The sequence below is a fragment of the Aptenodytes patagonicus genome, chromosome 21 (genome assembly GCF_965638725.1).
Source record: "Aptenodytes patagonicus chromosome 21, bAptPat1.pri.cur, whole genome shotgun sequence".
Lineage (NCBI taxonomy): Eukaryota > Metazoa > Chordata > Aves > Sphenisciformes > Spheniscidae > Aptenodytes > Aptenodytes patagonicus.
The window spans coordinates 4,190,192-4,209,187 of NC_134969.1; the positions used below are offsets into that span (position 1 = coordinate 4,190,192).

The window sequence follows — 18,996 nt, forward strand, 5'->3', positions numbered from 1 at the left end:
AAAAGTGATTTTTTCCTCCGGACTGCATGAAGGTCTCTACGGGGCCCCTCTCCCCCCGCTCCGGGCCCCGCGGGAAGGACGCAGGCTCCCGCCCGGCCCCGGCCCCTCCTCGCCGGGCGCTGCCCGCCTGACGCCTCCCCCGGTCGGCGCGGCCATGGCGGCGCGGCGGCGGCGGCGCTGAGCGACGCGGGAATGGCGGGTCCCGGCGCGGCCCCTCCGCGCCTGGCACTGGCCCTCGCCGCTTTGGCAGCGCTGGTCGCCGTCAAGTACTACCGGGACGCTGAGGCAGCCCGGCAGCAGGTAACGGGAAGGGCGAGAGGTGGGGGGGGACGGTCCTGAGGCCGCGCTGCCCCTCACGGAGGGGAGGGAGGGAGGGAGGGAGGGATGAAATGGCGGGCGGACGCGATCGCGCCGCCGTGGGGGTCGGGGCGGTGGCGGCCGCGGGGCTGAGGGGACCGCGGGCGTTGAGGTGGTCACCGGGGTTGAGGTGGCTGTTACCGGGCTGAGGGGACCTTCAGGCAGCGGTGGCCACTGGGGTTGAGGTGGCCATCGGGGCCGAGGTGGCCACCACTGGCCTAAGGGGACCACCGGGCATCGGTGGCCCCAGGGGGATTGAGGTGGCCACTGAGGTTGAGGTAACCGCCAGGCAGCGGTGGCCACAGGGGTTGAGGCGGCCGCTGCTGGGTTGAGGGGACCACCACACATCGGTGGCCACCAGGGTTGAGGTGGCTATTGGGGTTGAGGTGGCTGTGGCCAGGCTGAGATGACCGCCAGGCAGCAGTGGCCACGGGAGTTGAGGTGACCACCAGGCATCGGTGGCCACTGGGGGTGAGGTGACCGCTGCTGGCTGAGGTGGCCAGCAGGCAGCGGTGGCCACTGGGATTGAGGTGGCCACTGGGATTGAGGTGGCCACTGGGCTTGAGGGGATCACCAGACATTGGTGGGCACAGGGGTTGAGGTGGCCACTGCTGGGCTGAGGGGGCCACTGCTGGGCTGAGGGGACCGCCACACATAGGTGGCCACTGGGGTTGAGGTGGCCATCAGGCCTGAGGTGGCTGCTGCCACGCTGAGGTGATCACCACACATCAGTGGCTACTTGGTTGAGGTGGCCACCAGGCTTGAGGTGGCTGTCACCAGGCTGAGGGGACCACAGAGCTGAGGTGGCTGCCACTGGGTTGTGGTGGCCATGGGGCATTGGTGGCTGCAGTCTTGAGGTGGCTGCCAGGGTTGAGGTAGCCACTGCCGGGCTGTGGTGACTGCGAAGCCATGGTAGTCACCAGCTAGGCTGCAGGGACAACCAGGTATCAGCAGCTGTGGAGCTTGAGCTGGCCACCGCCAGGCTATGGGGAACATGAAGCTGTGGCAGCCACTGCCAAGGCTGTGGGGACAACCAGACATCAGTGGCCGTGGAGCTTGAGGTGGGCACCGCCAGGCTGAGGTGACCATTGAGCTGTGGTACTCATCACACACCAGTGGCTATGGGCTTGAGGTAGCCACTGCCAGGCTGAGGTTTTGTAGAGCTGTGGTGGCCACCGGGCTTCAAGTGGCCACAGGGATTGTGGTGGCCACCACCAGGCTGAAACAACTACAGAGCTGTGGTGACTGCTAGGCACCAGCAGTGACCGTGCATTTGAGGCCAGCTGCTCCCGCCAGAAGATGGAGGAAGAGCGGGAGCACCAGACCCCAGCCCTGCTCTTGGCATAACGGTTCACAGCTCCTCTCGACGTGGCCTCTGAAGGTGTCTTTCCTTCCTGCTTTATTCCCTGGGAAAAAGGCCCAAAACTCTCAGATGGTGGTGGGTTTTTTTTCAGATGAGAAATGCAGGTCCTGTGTGCCCTGAGCGACTCTGACTGTGGAAGCAGCAAAAGAATGGAGGACGTGAGCTGAAAAACGGGAAGGGGTTTTTTTAGGGGTTTTGTTGTGGGTTTTTTTTTTTAATTAGGCTGATTGACATTGGTTTTGATTGTAATCCACATAATTCAAATGACTGCTGCGTGCTTTGGAGAAAGCGTACTTTTGTTAAAGATCGTACTCCCCTGGCTCTTTGGTGTGCATCCCTGAACACCTAAAAAGGCTCACGGAAAAGAGCAGACTTCCCATTCTTGATATTTCTATAGTAAAAAGACAAGTGGTTTTAAAGGATGCCTCTTTTTTTTGTCCCTTCTTGCATTGCAAAAAGGGGAAAATGGCTCAAACCAGTTAATTAGAAGAATTCTTCCGACAGGGACAGAAGGGTCAGGACAGTCCTTCACCGGCTGGCTGAGCGGACCGCAGCCCTGCCTGACAAAAAGCCAGGCCTTCTGGAGGTTTTGTTTTTCCTAGAGGACAGGCAGACGGCTGTGACTGGGCACTGCTGGAGCGGAGAACAAAATGTGAACAGCCCAAGGTTTTTATTTTTCCTTCATCTTGCTTAAAACATATGTCTTGTCTCTTTCTATGAAAATGTTTATTTAGCTAAACAACCCACAAGCAGGTGGGAGAAGAAAACTCTTTGTGAAAACCACAACTCTCCTCCTCTACAAAAAGACTGGAAAAGCTCAGTCTTAACTCCTCTGGCACAAGCAGGGAAACTTTTTATTTCTTATAATCCTGGATTAGAAAGAAAAAAGAAAAAACCCACAAGCTCTGGAGAGCTTTCTTTAACGTGAATGTTGTCAGAAAGCAAAAGGCCAAGCCCTGACATCTCTCTCCCCTTTTAAACATAATTTTTATCATCCCTTTTGCCTGAGTGCAGCAGGACTAGTGCGTGCTCTGCAGAAGTCTTTGTTCCTCCGTGGTTGGGGTCTTACCTCCGGCCGGGTGGGTCCCTGCGGTCCCGGTGCGGGTGAGGCTGTGCGGAGGGGCTGGTGCGATGCTGCCGCTGAGCTGCCGTGCTTTGTGAGTGTAGAGATGAATGTTTTCGAAGGGGGCGATCTGTCCTGCAGGGCTGTGCAGAACTGACTGCGCTGTGCTAGTACTGCCTGGAGTGCGCCTTTGCCGGAGAAGTGGCTGTTTTAACTAGCTCTGGGGAGGGCAGCGTGGTCTGGAGCAGGCAGGAGCCCGGTACTGATCCTATTAGCAGGGAGGCCGCGTTCAGCCAGCTGCTGTCACGCGTGTGAGGTGTGTGCACACACGTAAGTCGCCTGACCGCAAAGTTACCGTATTTCTGGCCACTTGCGGTTGTAGGAATAATTGTCTGATGGTTCTGCAGCTGATGGTTTTTCATTGCTTAATCTATGTGAAAGTGCAGGCTGTGGGGATGGGAGCGTGCTCTCAATTTAGATTGATTTTTGGATGCTAACGTGCAACAGTAGCCACCCATATTCCCCCCCTTCACGTTCTGCTGACACAGTCAGAGATGTTCCTCTGTATGTGTGGGGTGTAACTGGTTCTCTTTCTGCCTTCAGCCCTGTTAAGTAAATGATCATGACTTTTTCCTAATAGTACAGCAGCAGGCGGTCTAACCAACTAAAAACTTTGTTGCTCATTTGCCTCCCATCCCTTGAGGTCCATGTCTGTGAAGTGCAAAAAGAAGAGAGACTCTAAAAGATTCATCAGCAGGGAATCGCTGATGTGCTGTGGAGAGGACTAGAAAATGGACCGTCTCTTCAGAGCTCAGTACGCATCCAGGACAGCCTCCTCTGTGGAGGAGGAAACCATCGTGCGCTCCCTGCACGCTTCCCTGTGCTGTGAGCTGGCTCCCAGACAGTGAGCGATCACACGGGCCCTTACAAGGTTAATGCATTACGTGCTGTGCACAAGCAAGATCTAGAGCCGAGAGGGGTACTGAAGCCTGGCCCAAGGCTTCATGACATGACCCTGTCACCTGGCTGTCAGAGAACAGGGCAGTTGCTCAGGAAAATGTCGTTACCTATTTACAGGGCCAAGGATGTGCGTCCCCATTCATTTGGGGAACAAAGGCACAGTTTTGGCCCCAGGAACACGGACAGTCTGGAGTGGATTGTTCCTGAGCGCAGATAAATAACCATCTTGTTCCTTCATTCCTTTTTTCAGCTGTGTAGTTCCTGCGCGCTCCCCTCCCTTCTCTTTCCTCAGCCATGTCTGCGTCCAGATCTCTGGTTTGTCTTCCAGGGTCTTTATTTCTGTCTGTCTCAGTCCTGAAACTGCCCTGGAAGGCTCTTAAGTGCTTTTGTTGCTGCAGTTGATGGGAGCAAAGCCTTCCAGGCTGCATTAGTGCTGCTTCAGGCTGGCAGGCAACAGATGGAAAATAAACTAGTTCAGGAGCTCTGGGGATGGTAATGGTGCTGCAGGCAATAGAGAATAAACATGGTTAAACAGCAGAGTACGGAGTATTTATCGTTGCAGCTTTAGGCTTTTACAGGGGTGGCAGGGGAAGCTGCCCCAAATGATGGGTCACAGGGGATGTGCTGCAGGCTGGCTGGCAGTGATGGGGCTTGATTTGCTATGGCTCTCTGTTCCTCTCACACCAACGTGGAGCTCTCTTGTTCTGCCTGCAAGTTGTCCCTTTCCCTTCTGTGCCAAGTGCTGCGGAGTGGAAATGACTAGAAGAATCCAGAGCCTTTCTGGGGCTGCTCCAGGGGAGACATTGTGTTTCAGTGGTGGTTTCCACTGGATGATCTCCATGTGGGCTTTGCAGAGGGAGAAACTGAGGCACGGGGTGGCTGGGATCTGGCAGAAATTTCTGGAGAAGACCATGGGATTTGTGGGTCTCCAATGTACGGCTGAATGGGTAGGCAGTGCTCCCTGCGGAGCAAGGGGCCAAAATGCTCCGTCCAGTCCTGAGGCTGGAGACCTGGAGGGGAATCTGACTAGAGCGGGGCACTTGTGCGTGGTAATGCTGGCATGGATCTCAGCACGGGTCTAAGTTAAGTTGCTTTCTACAGAGTTACAAGGGCTCAGTTCATTTCCTTTGTGGTTTTGTAATGTGGATAGTCATGTATTTGACTGCCTTTGTTTCACTGCGCATCAGTTAATTACAGAAACCACGATCTCCAGGTGCTCTGAATATCTGCAGGTTTAGGACTATTTGGAAAAAGTTGGAAATTTTTCTGACAAAAGACTTTGAGGCCGACTGAGCAAATTATTCAGTTTGAATTACTCAACCAGATGTAGTTTTAATATGCTCATGCCAACAGTTCCTGGACACCGATCCCTATTGTAAATAGCACAAAATCCTGCCAAGGGGCGTTAATCTTTCAATTTGACGGCTGTGTTTGTGTGCTGGAAAGAATGCAAATTAACTCTGAAGCTGAGAGGGGCCGGAGTGAATTTCTGCAAGAGGTTGGAATGAAATCTCACTTGCCTCTTCTTCCCAAACTAGGAGCTGGCACTGAAGTCTTTGGGAAGTGAGGGGCTGTTTCTCTTTTCTTCTCTGGACACAAACAACGATCTGTACCTCAGTCCGGAAGAGTTCAAGCCGATAGCTGAGAAGCTGACGGGTAGGTATCTGTCTACCTTGCAGAGCTCTCTCTGCACAGACTGAGCAAAAGCCAAAGATAATGCACTCGACAGTTTTTATTCATGTCTTTTATTTTTTTCTGGGTGCTGTTTTGGGTCTTATTTACATGAAGAGAGGCTGCTAAGCTTTACATGTTTTTGAAAAGGCTTAAGCACTAGACATCACTTTCAGAAAGTAGAGTTTTTATAAGACTGAAGATCCCATTGCTGGACTAGCAAAGTACATAAGTTGCTTTGTCTAGAGCTTAAAGGGGATTTGGGATGGGTGAATGCAACAACTACAGCTCAGCCCAGGCTAGGCCAAAACTATTAGTGAGCGCAGTACGCTCCTCCGGCTGTAGCAGTCTCTCTCAGATAGCAATTGTAAGAGATCATGTTTGGAGACTGTATCAGCGTGTGGCAACTGTCTCTTGGTGGTGCCAAGCAGGAAGAAGTGTGGTGATGATAATGTAGAGGAGAGCTTACAGCACAGTCGAAATACAGACAGTTGTTTGCTTATGCTGTAATGAATTGGCTAAAGCGTGTGTTCTGATCCCTCCTAGGTGAAATGAGACTGCTTAACTGAGCCAGGGGGTTTAGAGACTCGTCCGCTAAAGGGAGGGCTCCCCTTTAATTCATGCAGCTGAAGCTGGTCTCTGGGGTGGGCCTGAGTTCTGCCGCTGCATACAGTGTAGGGACAGCTGGGAAGCTCCCAGTGCTCCTGGATTTGCCAGGCTAAATGTGTAATCACTTCACAATTGCTTAAAAGGGGAGGGAGGGGAAACAGCTGCTTAAATTCCTGTCCCTTTGTCTAGGGGTTGCTCCCATCTCAGAATTTGAAGAGGAGGAGGAGACGCCTGATCCAAGTGGGGAGACATTGTCCGTTGTGGCTAAATTCCAGCCTTTGGTCATGGAAACGATGACGAAGAGCAAAGACGGTTTCTTGGGAGTAGGTATCACGCAGGACGTGTATGGCCAGAAATTCTGGTATAAACACGTCCTGTGGGCTGGTAACATCAGCTGGAAAAAGTGCTAGCATGTTGGGAGGGGGAGATGGTCTTGCTCAGGCCCGTGGGATTTGCTTTGACGAGCAAGCTCACTGCTTTCTGCAGCGTTTCATTGTTTTCAGAGCACTCAGCAGCACTGTGCCCCAATTAATACGCCCTTCCTGGGAAGCTTGAAGCAAACATTAGAGATGGCTCTCCTGGAGCTATGTCCAAAAGCAGTGGTGTTATGTGGTATGTTCCCCTCTCTCCCATTTCCTATTACTCACGTAATTGAAAGTTGACGGAACTATTTGGTCGTGTTTGGGGTGGTAGGAAGAATTTAAAATGTGATATATTTTTTTCCCCTTCTCCAAAGCCTGCTTACATCCATCAGCGTTACTGCACGTTTGAAGAGTCCAGTCTAGGCTCTGATAGTGTCTTTTGTTCACAGATTTCTCATGTCGCTCTGTCTGGGTTGAGGAATTGGACTGCCCCAGCAGCCCCTATGAGCGTGATGCTTGCCAGACAGTTTAAAGCCTTTCTTCCTCCAAAGAATAAAGTGGATCTCGGGGATCCGTGGTGGATAATTCCTAGTGAATTGAACATCTTCACTGGGTATCTTTCCAACAACAGATTTTACCCTCCGCCTCCCAAGGGCAAAGAGGTGAGATATGAAACTTAATTTCTATATACCTGAGAGGTAATTTGTATAAATGTTCTGCCTTATAGCCCAGATGAATTGCAGGAGCCCCTGGAGTGGACAAAGCTGTTGCATTATGTCTCCCTGGACTTTCTAAGGGTGCAAAAATGCAGTGTACAGCCAGGAGCAGAGTCTTCTAAATTGGAGGTAAAGCAGAGGAGGCAAAGGCTCTGGGTGTGTGTCATGGCCAGATGAGGCTGACTTGAGTAACTTCATCTTGCTTCGTTTAAGTGTTTGGGTTTTTAGGCTGGTCTTTCCGGGACAAGGAGGGGAGAGGGTTATTCAGAAAGCACTTGTATGAAGTGATCGTGCCCTGTGGAACAGTTGCCGAGTGCCACCCCAGAGGTGAGCGTTTCATTGACAAGTGAAACAATGTGTATACATAGTTTGTAAAGCCAGGCGTGTATATCGCTCTCCCCTGGCATGCCCGGGTAGGTGTTGGTGATCACATAGTTGATACACCTTCGCAGCCTGGTGTGTTTATTGATTGCATACCCACTCTTTCAAAGTCTTAAGTAGTATTGACGGAGGCAGCCTCGTAGATCAGTTTACCATACTCAGACATTCAACCGACTGGGATGATGGAAACTTGCAAACAATGGGAATAGCATAAAAAGCGTGGAAGATGGGTTTATTTTTAAAAGCAGTCTCTTGCTTTAGCTCCTTGTTTTGTGATTAGGTAGGTCTCTGAGCTAATTTTTAAGTCATAGCAGTTCTCCTGTCTTCCTGATCTGGTGGAGAAGTTACTTTGGAGCTGCAGCTGACCTGCAGTGGAGGAACTGTTCTCATTTTTGCTCTCTTACAATTCTTTCTCTAGATCATAATCCACAGGCTTTTGAGCATGTTCCACCCACGTCCTTTCGTAAAAACCCGCTTTGCTCCCCAAGGAGCTGTGGCCTGCATCCAAGCCATCAGCACCTTCTACTACACCATAGCGTTCAGGTAAGGCCATGGGTCTGGGGTGTTAGAGGAGGGTTTGGGGGCACTTCTGAATTTGTTCCATATCTCAGAGGAGTGGAGAAGGCTGCTGTGAGCCCATGGCAGAGAGTGCGCGTGTCATTGCATGTGCAGTCGTGTTCCCAAGCAAGACCAGATGTGTCCTGTCTGGGAGGGAGGCAAAGCAGTTTGAGGAAGAGGGTGGTTCACAGCCAGCTCTTGCCCGTGTGTGATGCTTTGCTGATGCCCGAAGAGGGCACCCGTGCTCCCAGTGTCACTGAGGCCCTGGTGAGGCAGGGACTGTTGCCCGGATCCAGGACAGCAGCCTTCCTCCATCACCCTTGGTTTGGAACTATCCCTGGCTGAAAGGGTAGAGTCTGATTAGCAAGGAATTTGTTAGATTTTGTTTAATCAGGGAGTGGAGTGCCTTTCCAAGGGGGAGAGTCTGGGGAATTGTTCTCTTGTTTTACTAGGAGTGTTACACACAGCTTTTATTTGCCCGATCAAGCTGGAAGGGAGGCTGAAGGGGTCTTAGTCTGTTCCTGTGTTTCAAGGAATGATAATGTAATTCATCCTTCCTGGATGGACACTTACTGCCCAGTTCCAAAAGGCATCGATACTGGAGATGATCCTGAGCCAGGGGATCTGCTCCCGTCTTTTACCCTCTTCTTTGCGTGACATGAAAAGCTTTTTGAACTGAACCTCTGCCCCAGTTTAGCTTCATAATTTCTGGCACCTGGAGTTCACTTCTCCCTGCTGTCATCTGGAGTGCTTGATCCATTCTCTCCTCCCGGCACTGCAGCTGATGGCTCCTTTCTCGTTTCAGGATCCACGCTGAGTTTCAGCTGAATGAGCCACCAGATTTCCCCTTCTGGTTTTCCCCAGGCCAGTTCACAGGTCACATCATCCTCTCCAAGGATTCGTCCCATGTCCGAGAGTTTAAGCTCTTTGTCCCTAACAACAGGTACAGCTGTTTCTCTCTCTTCCTGGGTGCTGAACAGACTTGAGGATTGTTATAAATGAGGCCCAGTGGAACCCAGGGGCTCTGGGATCCTGTCCTGTGCAGGAGTGGGGGCCGTGCGCGGGGGGAGGCTGGTGGGCTCTTTTTTTATGAAGATAGGAGTGCGGTGACAGCTCTGTCCCTTGCGGTATGTGGGCATCCTGGCCCGTGCAGGGAAGGCAGATCTGCAGTCTGAGCTTTGGGCAGGCTAGTTCTGCTGTTTGCTTATCTGTTTTCCCCACACATCCTTCTCTGCCAGCGGTCATCACGGTCATCATGTCCTCAATTCTGTAGATACAGTTGCACCCTAAACTGGTTCTGATGCAATTTTTCAGGAATAGTTCTGTTTATCAACAGGTCTGGGGGGCATCTGGCTTGGAAGAGGCAGGGAAGGACAAGGGCAGAGGAGGCACAGGGGAGAAGCAGGGCAGAGGTTGCTGGGGACATGGAGCATGGCATTGGGGATGGATGTCCTTGCACAGCCTGGCTGCAGCTGGCACGTGCTTCAGCTGAGCGTCCAAGCCTGAGCTGTCCTGTGCCAAACCACTGTAAGGGAGGTACCTGCAGGCACATGGGAAGACACACAGGGGTGGGGAATTTAAGTTGTCCTGATATTGCCCTAGAGACAGGCATCAGCTTCTTCGTTAGCAGCACTGCTGCAAGCACTGCTCCCCTTGACCTGTCCCAGCAGTCCCTGGCTGTGGCAGGGTCTCTTGCAGATGTCAGATACCTGTTGCAAGCTGCAGAAGGCTCCTTGGGTGTCTGTGATGGATGAGCTCATGCTTTTCAGCCAAGTCCCTGGAAAATCTGAGTGAATTGAGCTCTGCAGTTGCCTGTAAAACTGGCAAATGCATCTCTACTATAGTCACTGAGGATCCCTGACGTGTTTCAGGGTCTGATTCACCAGTAACTGTCCTTTGGTACTTGGAGGATGGGGAGAGACGGGCAGGGTGTGGAGAGGCAGCCCTTGGCAATCCCAGTGCCTGGCTCAAAGCACTGAAGTTCAGCAAAGCCTGATGCTCTTGCTTCAACATACTTTTTGCTTGGTGTTTCGCAGGTTAAGGTTTTGTGTGCATAGCTTCACACTAGCTCATTCCTGTTCTCTGGCAAGCAGCTGGAAGCGTTTCAAGGGAAAGAAGCTTCAAATCTCTTTGCCCATGACGGCTGGAGTGAAAATTCTATTATAACATTACCCTGGCGACTCAATCTCTATGGCTCTGTCAGCACATTTGTTACAGCAAGCAGACACTTAACGGCTCTGCCAGCAACTCCTTACAAAAGCCTTTTGCTTCCAAAAAGCACTTTTAAAAGTTCAGCAGGATCAGAATGTGCAAGTTAGGTTCTGGGAGGGAAGGGGGAGCAAAGACACCTCTCTCTTCCTTACTTTGACAGTACTCAGAGGTGTGAGCGCATTTGCCCAGAGTGTTGGGTGGGTGCCTGGGCCCTGGTCCAGCAGGGATCTAGTGTTGCTGGTCTCGTGCAAGGAACACGGTGATCTCCAAGGAGCCAGAGGCTCTGGGTTTCAGTGCTGACCCTGCAGGAGGAGCGTTGGATGATCTCATTTGTTTGGGGTTTCCCATACACAGCTTTAGCCTTGGATGTCTCTGAACATAGCGGGTTCACCTTGCAGGTCTCTGAATGTTGATATGGAGTGGCTGTATGGGGCGAGTGAAAGCAGCAACATGGAAGTGGATATCGGTTACCTGCCTCAGGTCTGTAGTCACTCTCAGTCCTCCGGTGTGCGTGCAGCATCTCAGCAGGGATTTATGCTGCCATGCCCCTAAGCTGTATAACCTCAGTTATCCCTGTTCTTTAGAGCTTTCTCTTGAATGTTTCAGTATAACAATATAATCTCTGTTGATCTGTGTCAGTCCTCCGCAGCTCTGTGGCTCCCTATTGCCGGTTCTTGTGATGTTTTATTTTTTCCTTCTGTGTGGGTTGAATCCTAAGCTCCTGGAGTCATGTGACTTTTTCCATTTTTAAAAAGTTGTCTGACAGGCGGGAGGGGAAGATTAGGAGTTGAACCCAGGCCCTGAGCCCAGAGGGGTGTATGAACAACAGTGTGTCTGAATTTAGAAATTGCATGAGGTTATTCCTCTATTTTGTGGTAATCCCAGTTCTTGGGACAAGAAACATAAGTCAGGATTTTGAATGCCTGAATTTAACAGTCCCGTTTTCTCCTAAACTAGATCCATGTTTCTTTTTAATTGCCAAAAGGCAGGAAAAGAGACTTACAAAGTAATTTCAGATGTACCAGAACGCTGAACTACAGGGAAGCTCCTGAACAGCTTTCCCTGTTGCACCCTCTTGTGGCTAGTCACGGGCTGTGTAGGGGCTGTGCTGCTGATATGAGCAAGAGCTTCAAACTAGCCCTGCAGGTTCCACTGATTTTAAGGATCTGGTGTCCCACAGTCAAAAAATCTCCACTGGGAAGGTGGGAACATGGAGTGAACAGGTCTCATGCATTTCCAATCTAGCAAGCACAGTCAGACAATAACTGAAGGAAATGAAGTTGCTTTCCTGCTATTCCCCAATAAAACACAGCTGCAAACGGTAAAGTGCAGCTCCAGGAGACAATAGATCAAGCTGTATCTTCATTAGAAGCTGCCCAGTCTTATTTTGCATCTTTATCCTGTCCTGGAGTACAGAAAAACCAGGCGTAGGATGTCTGCAGTGTCCAACTCAGCCTGTTCTTCTGCAGATGGAGCTGGAATCGACAGGGCCTTCAATCCCCTCTGTGATCCATGACGAGAACGGAAATGTGATTGACAGCAGGGATCCCTCAGGGGAGCCCATTCAGTTTGTGTTCGAAGAGATAACCTGGCAGCAGGAAATCCCCTGGGAAGAGGCAGCCCAGAAGCTGGAAGTGGCCATGTATCCATTTAAGAAGGTGAGGAAGGGGCCGGGCTCTTCCTTGGCACGTTTATTTGGGGTGGGTCATCTTCACTGAGATGTCCAGTCACCTTGAGGACCAGCAGAAACCAGAGGCCACAACCTGATCAGCATTCAGAGTAGTGTGAGGGTCTCCCAGCTCAACGTGTGCCTCCCAGGCACTGCGTGTGTGGCTTGATGGACTTTCAGTTTCCAGATGAGGGAGTACAGCATCTCTGAAAGGCCATTTGGGGTCACACAGCAGCACAGGCAGGAGCAAAGCCTAGATGTCATGTGTCCCAGGTTTGTATTGTAAATGTAGGCTCATCCATCCTTCCTCTTATCAGTAGCTGCTGACGTGATTTCTGAGAGAGGCAGGTAATCGTGCTGCTTACAAATGGTTTTCCTCTGGCGTTACTTTTGCAACGTTCAGCTACCTTTGGACCAAGCTTTCCTTATCAGCAGAAAACACACAATCTGCCTGTGCCTCTGCATCCTGCAGTGAGACACAAATTTATAGCATTGGGTGACCCAAACTATTTAACATGCCAGTAGCCTGTGGAGCAGATGGCTACTGCCTGTCACTGCTTCCTTGGCTGAAGGGACACGTTTCAATGGCTGCCTCCTTGTGCCTGAGCTTACAAATGTCCCTTTGAGCTGCCAAGATGTTAATAAAGTTCCCTTCATTTGAGTAAATGGAACAATCTCTGTGCAGGGTCCCTCACAGTCAGTTTTTAGGCCGTTTCAGTGAGGTTTTGTAATAAATATCACAAGGCCAGATTTCCCAGGCTGCTGAGGTGTGTTTGCAGACAGCCTGCCTGCAGTTGCGCAGATGCTCTCTGCAGTGTGTAAAGACGGGGCTCTGCAGGTGCTGGTAACAGCCCACATGCTGTGAGGGGCTCACTACAATCTCACCGGCAGATGAAGTTGTCCCTGGGGATTGCACCACAGTTGTCATTTGCTTTAAACTCTGTCTGCGTCACCTGTGGGATGTGGCAGGTCTGGTTCCTTCAGATCCTGCTCGTATTTCAGATGGGCTGTTCTGTATCTATTTCTCAAGCTGTCTCTCTGCCTCCAGGTCTCCTATCTTCCCTTCACACAAGCTTTCGAGAGAGCAAAAGCAGAAAAGAAGCTGGTACACTCGATCCTGCTGTGGGGTGCCCTGGACGATCAGTCCTGCTGAGGTGAGGACATTCCCAGCGTGGCTGGAGGAATGATGTGCCTCGTTCAGGCTCTGAGAAGAGCTGGGGGTCAGGGAGCTGGTCATGAGCAAGCGGTAACTGTTGTGTTACTCATTTTGGCACTGAAGATGCTGAATAGAAAAGGGCTGGAAGTGGGGAATTACTGATCAGAGCTTAGGTCCCCAGTGGCAGGATCAGATCTATTTGAGACAAGCCCTAGACAAACTCGCTAATTCAAGTGCCTTTGTCGAGGTGGAGGCATGGGTCTGGTCTTTCTCTTTTCTCTTTCCCTCTCAGTCTGCTTGGGTAGAGGCAGCATCTGCAGGGTGAAGGGGACACTGCTCTCTGCTTTGTCCCTGATACCTGCACAGGAGAAGCCAGAGCCAGATATGGGCCTGGGTTTGTCCTGATGTGTAGCTGTTTCCCCCCCCACGCCTAAGAACTTGCATGCCACATGGAGCAGGAGTGATGGGTGGGAGAGGGGCAGATATCTTTAGTCCTGTCTGCCCTTAAAAACTCTCCAGCATGTATGGGCTCTGCTTGGCATGAACAGCAAGGATCTACTCAAGGATCCGCAGGGCCTGATCCTTTCCTAAATGCACTGCACCAGTCAGCATCCATGGCAAGCTTGTCCTGATCCTTCTCTGGCCTTGCAAGTGGCTGGGGTCTGCTCTGGTGAGTCTTCTCTGCCAGCAGCACACATGGGAAACAATAAGCTGTGGAAAACTGCCAACAAAGGAGAAAAAAAAGACAATGGGCCAGGCTGGGGGGAACCCGAGCCAGCTGCCCCGGCAATCAGAGCGGTGGCATCGCGGTGGCATCAAACGTGGCAACAGTCAGCTCAGGAAACACAACAAACTACTGCCTGCCTCTCTTCCTATGCCAGGTTCGGGGCGAACTCTCCGGGAGACCGTCCTGGAAAGTTCGCCCATCCTCGCCCTGCTGAACGAGAGCTTCATCAGCAGCTGGTCGCTGGTGAAGGAGCTGGAAGAGCTGCAGGTGAGTGTCACAGCCACATCTGCCTTCTTTGCGTTCGGCGCTGGTGAACGCAGACGGTGCTTGGCACGGGGGTGCCAGCAGGAAGGGAGAGCTCACACCTGTGCCAGGGGGGGATTTCAGTTCCAAGCCCTCTGTGTCCTAGCGATTGCAGGGGCCAAGCAAACACCGGATGGAGGCAGGCTAAGAAAATGGCACAGTGACCCCCTTCGCTCTGTCATGGTACCAATTTTAAAAGCTAAACCAGATGCTTCACTGTGAGATAGCCCTGCCCAAGGCTATTTATGCCATCAACAAACTGACTTCTCTGTAACCCAGGGAGCAACCAAACCCTGAGTCTCCTGACTGCACCTTTCCCCACTTACGAGCCTGTCCCTGGGCCTGTGCTGTCAGCTGGAGTCAGTCACGGAGCTGGAGACTCTGGGAAAAGCTGGGATCAGACTGTTGGTGTGCCTGGGAACTGCCAGTGATGGGGTGATTTTATTATTTGGGGAGAAAATCTACAGCTGAAATGTGAGAGGGAGACTGACTGAAAGGGAATAGTAAAGCAGGTTGTGAGAATGGAACCAGTTACCACCATGCTGCAAAGCAGCTCTTCGGTCCTTCCCTTCCTCCTGTGTTCGGTGTACTTCTTCTGCGCCGCTCTGCTAGTTTTGGTGTGTGCAAACATGTTTCTTTGGGGTCTCCTTACAGACCAACAGAGAGAATGAGTTCTACAGCAAGCTGGCTGACCTGCACCTGGAGAAATACAACTTCCCCGTGGAGATGATCATCTGCCTCCCCAATGGCACGGTGGTACGTTTGTTACCCCTTCACCTGGGCTTGGCTCTTCCCATTAGAACGTGTTCTCTTCAGGATCATCTGCAGACTCTGAAGCGAGTGTCCACTCCCCCAGCCATTCCCTGGCTCCTCAAGCCTTTGTGGGGCCGTCGTCCCTCACGGTGCTGTGCTCTCAGGCATGCTGTGGCAGACAGACAGCAGCTCTGCCAAGAAACCTGAAACAAACGTCTTTTTATTCAGAGACAGAACAAACAGCAGCTCTGGGCAGGGGGGGAAACAATCAGACTTGAACCAAATGTCTGCCTCATTGTCCCTGGTGGGAGTCAGTGACCTTTGGGAAGCCATTGTAGCTTGTTTCCTGCACCCATTGGCCCTTGTGCTCATGCTTTGGAGAAAATCTCTCCTTATCAGCACCTTCTGGTACATTTGTCTTTCTCTTGATTCCCCAAGTTTGTCACAGCAGATCAGCCATTAGCAAGTCCACACGCTTTGGCTCTGCTGTTCCCCCCAACAACCCCCCCCCGCCTTGGATTTGAAGAACCACAGTGGTTCCTGGCACTCGGCAGTGCGGCGCTTTGCTGTGTGTCAGCGGCCGGGCTGTCTGTAGTGGACAATCCTGCCAGGGCTAATCTGATTGTGCCCCACGCTTGCCAGATATTAGCTAGTAACGTGTGCAGTGACTCCTTGCTGTCTCTTTAGTGGCTTCCCCTCCAGATGAGGCTGTGGGCTGGTGGGTGGCTTCAGCTCAGTAAGTAACAGCCTGTCGAGGTTGCTGTGGTCAGTGGCCACATGTCCCCCTTTCCCACCTCCATGGGGGAGCAGAAAGCACAGAGGCATTTGAAGCTCAGGTGCTGGTTTTGCAGCTGGGCTGGGCTGAGAGCACGCACCCCAGCAGTCAGCGTGGTGGGGCTGCCATCTCCCCAGCCCTTGCTCAGAGCTAGGTTTTATGCCTGCGTGATTTTTCCCGGCTCGCCTTCATCATCTTCTTAACCTAAGTGAGGGGTCAGCACTCTTGGGGGAAGAAACAGACCATTGTCTTTCACACATCTTTCTCTGACTGTAAAATGCAAACCTGAATTCTGGATGCTGAATTAGCATTTGCAAAGTATTAGAGATTCTTTTAAGAGTTGTTACAGTCTTGTCACCTCTGTCCTGGCTAGAGGCCAAGGCAATGCTTGGGGAATTGTTCTGGCCTTTAAAGTCTCCTCTCCTTGTCTGTTTTCTTTCCCAGGTTCACCATATCAATGCCAACTACTTCCTGGACATTACTTCTATGAAGCCTGAAGATGTTGAAAGTAGCATCTTTAGTTTCTCAACCAATTTTGAAGACCCTTCTACTGCAACTTACCTCCAGTTCTTGAAGGAAGGACTGCAAAGAGCAAAACCATACCTGCAGACCTAAAAACAAAGGCACCCGAATGCCCCACAGAGATGGCCAAAGACTTCAGAGATCTATTTTGATTACAGCAGTTCTTCCTCATCTTCATGGCAGACGTTGATGTTACGATGCAGACAGTCCCAGGACTGGGGCTTTGCTCTGGATGTTGGTTTGAGGCTAAGTTTCAAGTGATACCAGTTTACATAACCTGCCCTTTAGAGTTCAGGCAAATTTTTACAGGAGTGAAAATACTTGAATCTATAAACATTCTCGGGGCAATACACCTTGGTTTGCCACTCACCCTCATGTTTTTCCAGCTCCTGTTCAGACTCTGTGGTGAAACTCGTGTAACAGCTATACCAAGCGTCACCCGGAAACCCCTGACCTCAAGGACTGGACTGTGCGTTGAATCATGGAGAACAGCATTGCCATTACGACCGAACACTCGTGGTTGAGCGCCTGTGCCCTGTGGGCGAAGGCGCAGAATCCAGCGCAGGTGGGAAGCTCCTTCCTGGTAGCCAGTGTCCTCCACGCCTCCTCGCCAGCGGCAGCTCTGAGCTGTAAGCTGCCCTGTGGCTTGGACGCCAGCTCTTCACGATGGCGTTTATTGACGGCAATGGCGTAACGGGACTGGAGCTGGTAATGCGTGGACATGAAAGTAGGAGGTTTGAACTGGAGGCTTGAGCTCTGGAGTAGCCTCCTCCCAGCACCCTGTGTGACGTGGTGGGAGAGCGGTCTCACTTATTCAGGTTCTTCACATGAGGTGCTGAGGTTGACACGGTGAAATTAGGAATGGAGATGAGGGCGTTAGAGGTATGGTGCAGCTCAGAGACGTCAGGCGTGGATTAACTCGGGGGGGATTAGGGGCCAGAGCCCCTGTTAGTTCCACCGGTGCAGTACGTGCACTCCAGGCTACGGGTCACGGTACCGAGGAGTGTCCCCACCCCATTGAGGCCAGGGCCGCTCCCAGCCCACCTGCTTTGAGAGCTTTGTTCTCCCAGTGTCTCCTCGGAGTTGGTGAAATGCTCCGTCCTTTTTTTGCTTTGAGCTTCCAAGTCACACTGAATGATGAACCGTGATGAAGTTCCCTTTGGGAACGGGAGGTTCAGCGTTCCCCTGAGAGCATTAACTGGTTGAGAACTGAGCAGTTCTAAAAGCCAGCGGTACTGAAAGAAATTTTGAAGAGATTTTTCCAAAGAAATTGTTCAGACAGAACGCCATCGTCCCTTATCTGTGACCACCCTGAGCAGTTGCTCCTACTCTGTACCAATGCCTGGCTACAGAGTGAGCGTAATTTGGAGAAGAAAAGGTTAAATGAAACGGGTTTTAAAGCATATTCCTGTAGATAGGTGAGGAGACAAAGCATCTTCAGTGGATGGCTGCAAACAGCCACGGCTGTTGATGCTTTTTCTGCTCTCTGAAGCACAATTTTGTTGGACCAAATCAAACGGGGGGGAAAAGCCGTTTTTTTGGAAGGGGTGTTTTCATTCCTGGGCTCCGGGACCTGGGAGGAACCCGGGGGTCGTGATTACCCTGTCCCCACCCTGCCCCAGCCCGCCTGTCTGTATCCGTGGCTGGAGACGGAGCTTAGATGGACCTCTGGGCTGAACCAGTGTAGCTTCACTAATTGCTCTAGTGAGATTAATTACCCCTGGGATGTTTCTCAGTATCAGCTTTATAACTATGCATTAGCTCTGCACTTTTCCGGCACTCCGAGGGGCCTGCAGTAATGACAGGCTTGGATCTGGCAGCGCCTTCAGCTGCGGAAAGTGCCGAAGCCTCCAGGCAGCGTTCAAGACCGAGCTCCTGTCGCACCGGTGGTCTCGTCCCTTCGGGGTCTTTGGCCCGAGCGGAGAGCGGCAGAGGAGACCGAGTGCCCGCCTGCCCCCCGGCTCCTTGGGAGGCACAGCCGTAGTGTACATCTGCCCTTCTGGCTTTTACAAAGCCTTCACGTGAGGTATTTTTGTTGCACCTTTCCTGAGCCCCTCGGTCAGGGGCTTCGGACTTCGAAGTGGTGTCTGTCGGTTGTGCTCGGGTGGAGAGTTCATTCCATTTGTTTTCCCTCCCACCGGTTTCGCAGCAGAAGGGGCCGGAGAGGGCAGCGGCCGAGCACGCAGGGATTGCTTTTGTCTTTCAAGGCTTGGAAAAACAGGCACGGCGGCGGTTCCGCAGGGCCGGGGGAGCCCCTCTCCCTTGTGCTGTGCTGAGGTCGGGAGTTGCGAGGGGCAGCGTCACCCGCTTGATCCTGCAGATGCGGAGCTCCCGGCAGAGTCGGTGCCTGCCGGAGTCCCACGCACAAGTAGGGCCCGTGCGAAGGCCCTTCGTCGCACGAAGCCTTCGGGATCCCTGAAAATACCTCGCTTTTTCTCTCGTGAACCGCTGGGCTCTTGCAGCACTGCCCGGAGCCACCTCTGAGCGCTCCTGGGCTGTTCGGGGAGCCCAAACAGCCGCCCCCAGACTGGAGCAGTCGGGGGGGGGGGGGGAACGGGACACCTGACTGCGTCCTCCGTCCCCCCCCCGTTGACTGCAGACCTGCCGAACTGATCTGTCGCTGCTCGTTTGCTGCCGTGGGTGGGCCGTGGACAGAAGCTGTTGCCCGAGGCTTTTGTTAATACGTGCCAAGCTTTTTGTCTCCCGTTTGTAAACTTCCCCACGTTTTCTTTCGCTAGGTTTGTGGTACCTCGGGGGGGAGGAGGTGCTGCTTTTTCCCCCACCTCCTGTGCTTTGTGACGCTCTGGTCTGAAACCCGCAGCGGGTCAGAGCCGATGTTT

General features: G+C 52.1%; 1 protein-coding gene across 1 annotated transcript; it reads left to right on the forward strand.

The window, feature by feature from the left end:
• Window positions 1-181: 181 nt before the first annotated feature.
• On the forward strand, window positions 182-18,702 carry SELENON (selenoprotein N). Its single transcript, XM_076357281.1, has 12 exons — window positions 182-300; window positions 5,282-5,399; window positions 6,213-6,346; window positions 6,835-7,047; window positions 7,901-8,025; window positions 8,846-8,983; window positions 10,650-10,731; window positions 11,721-11,909; window positions 12,969-13,074; window positions 13,958-14,070; window positions 14,761-14,862; window positions 16,079-18,702. Exons 1-12 carry the CDS (start codon window positions 193-195, stop codon window positions 16,247-16,249), a joined length of 1,599 nt encoding a protein of 532 aa, XP_076213396.1. The 5' UTR covers window positions 182-192; the 3' UTR covers window positions 16,250-18,702.
• Window positions 18,703-18,996: the final 294 nt, after the last annotated feature.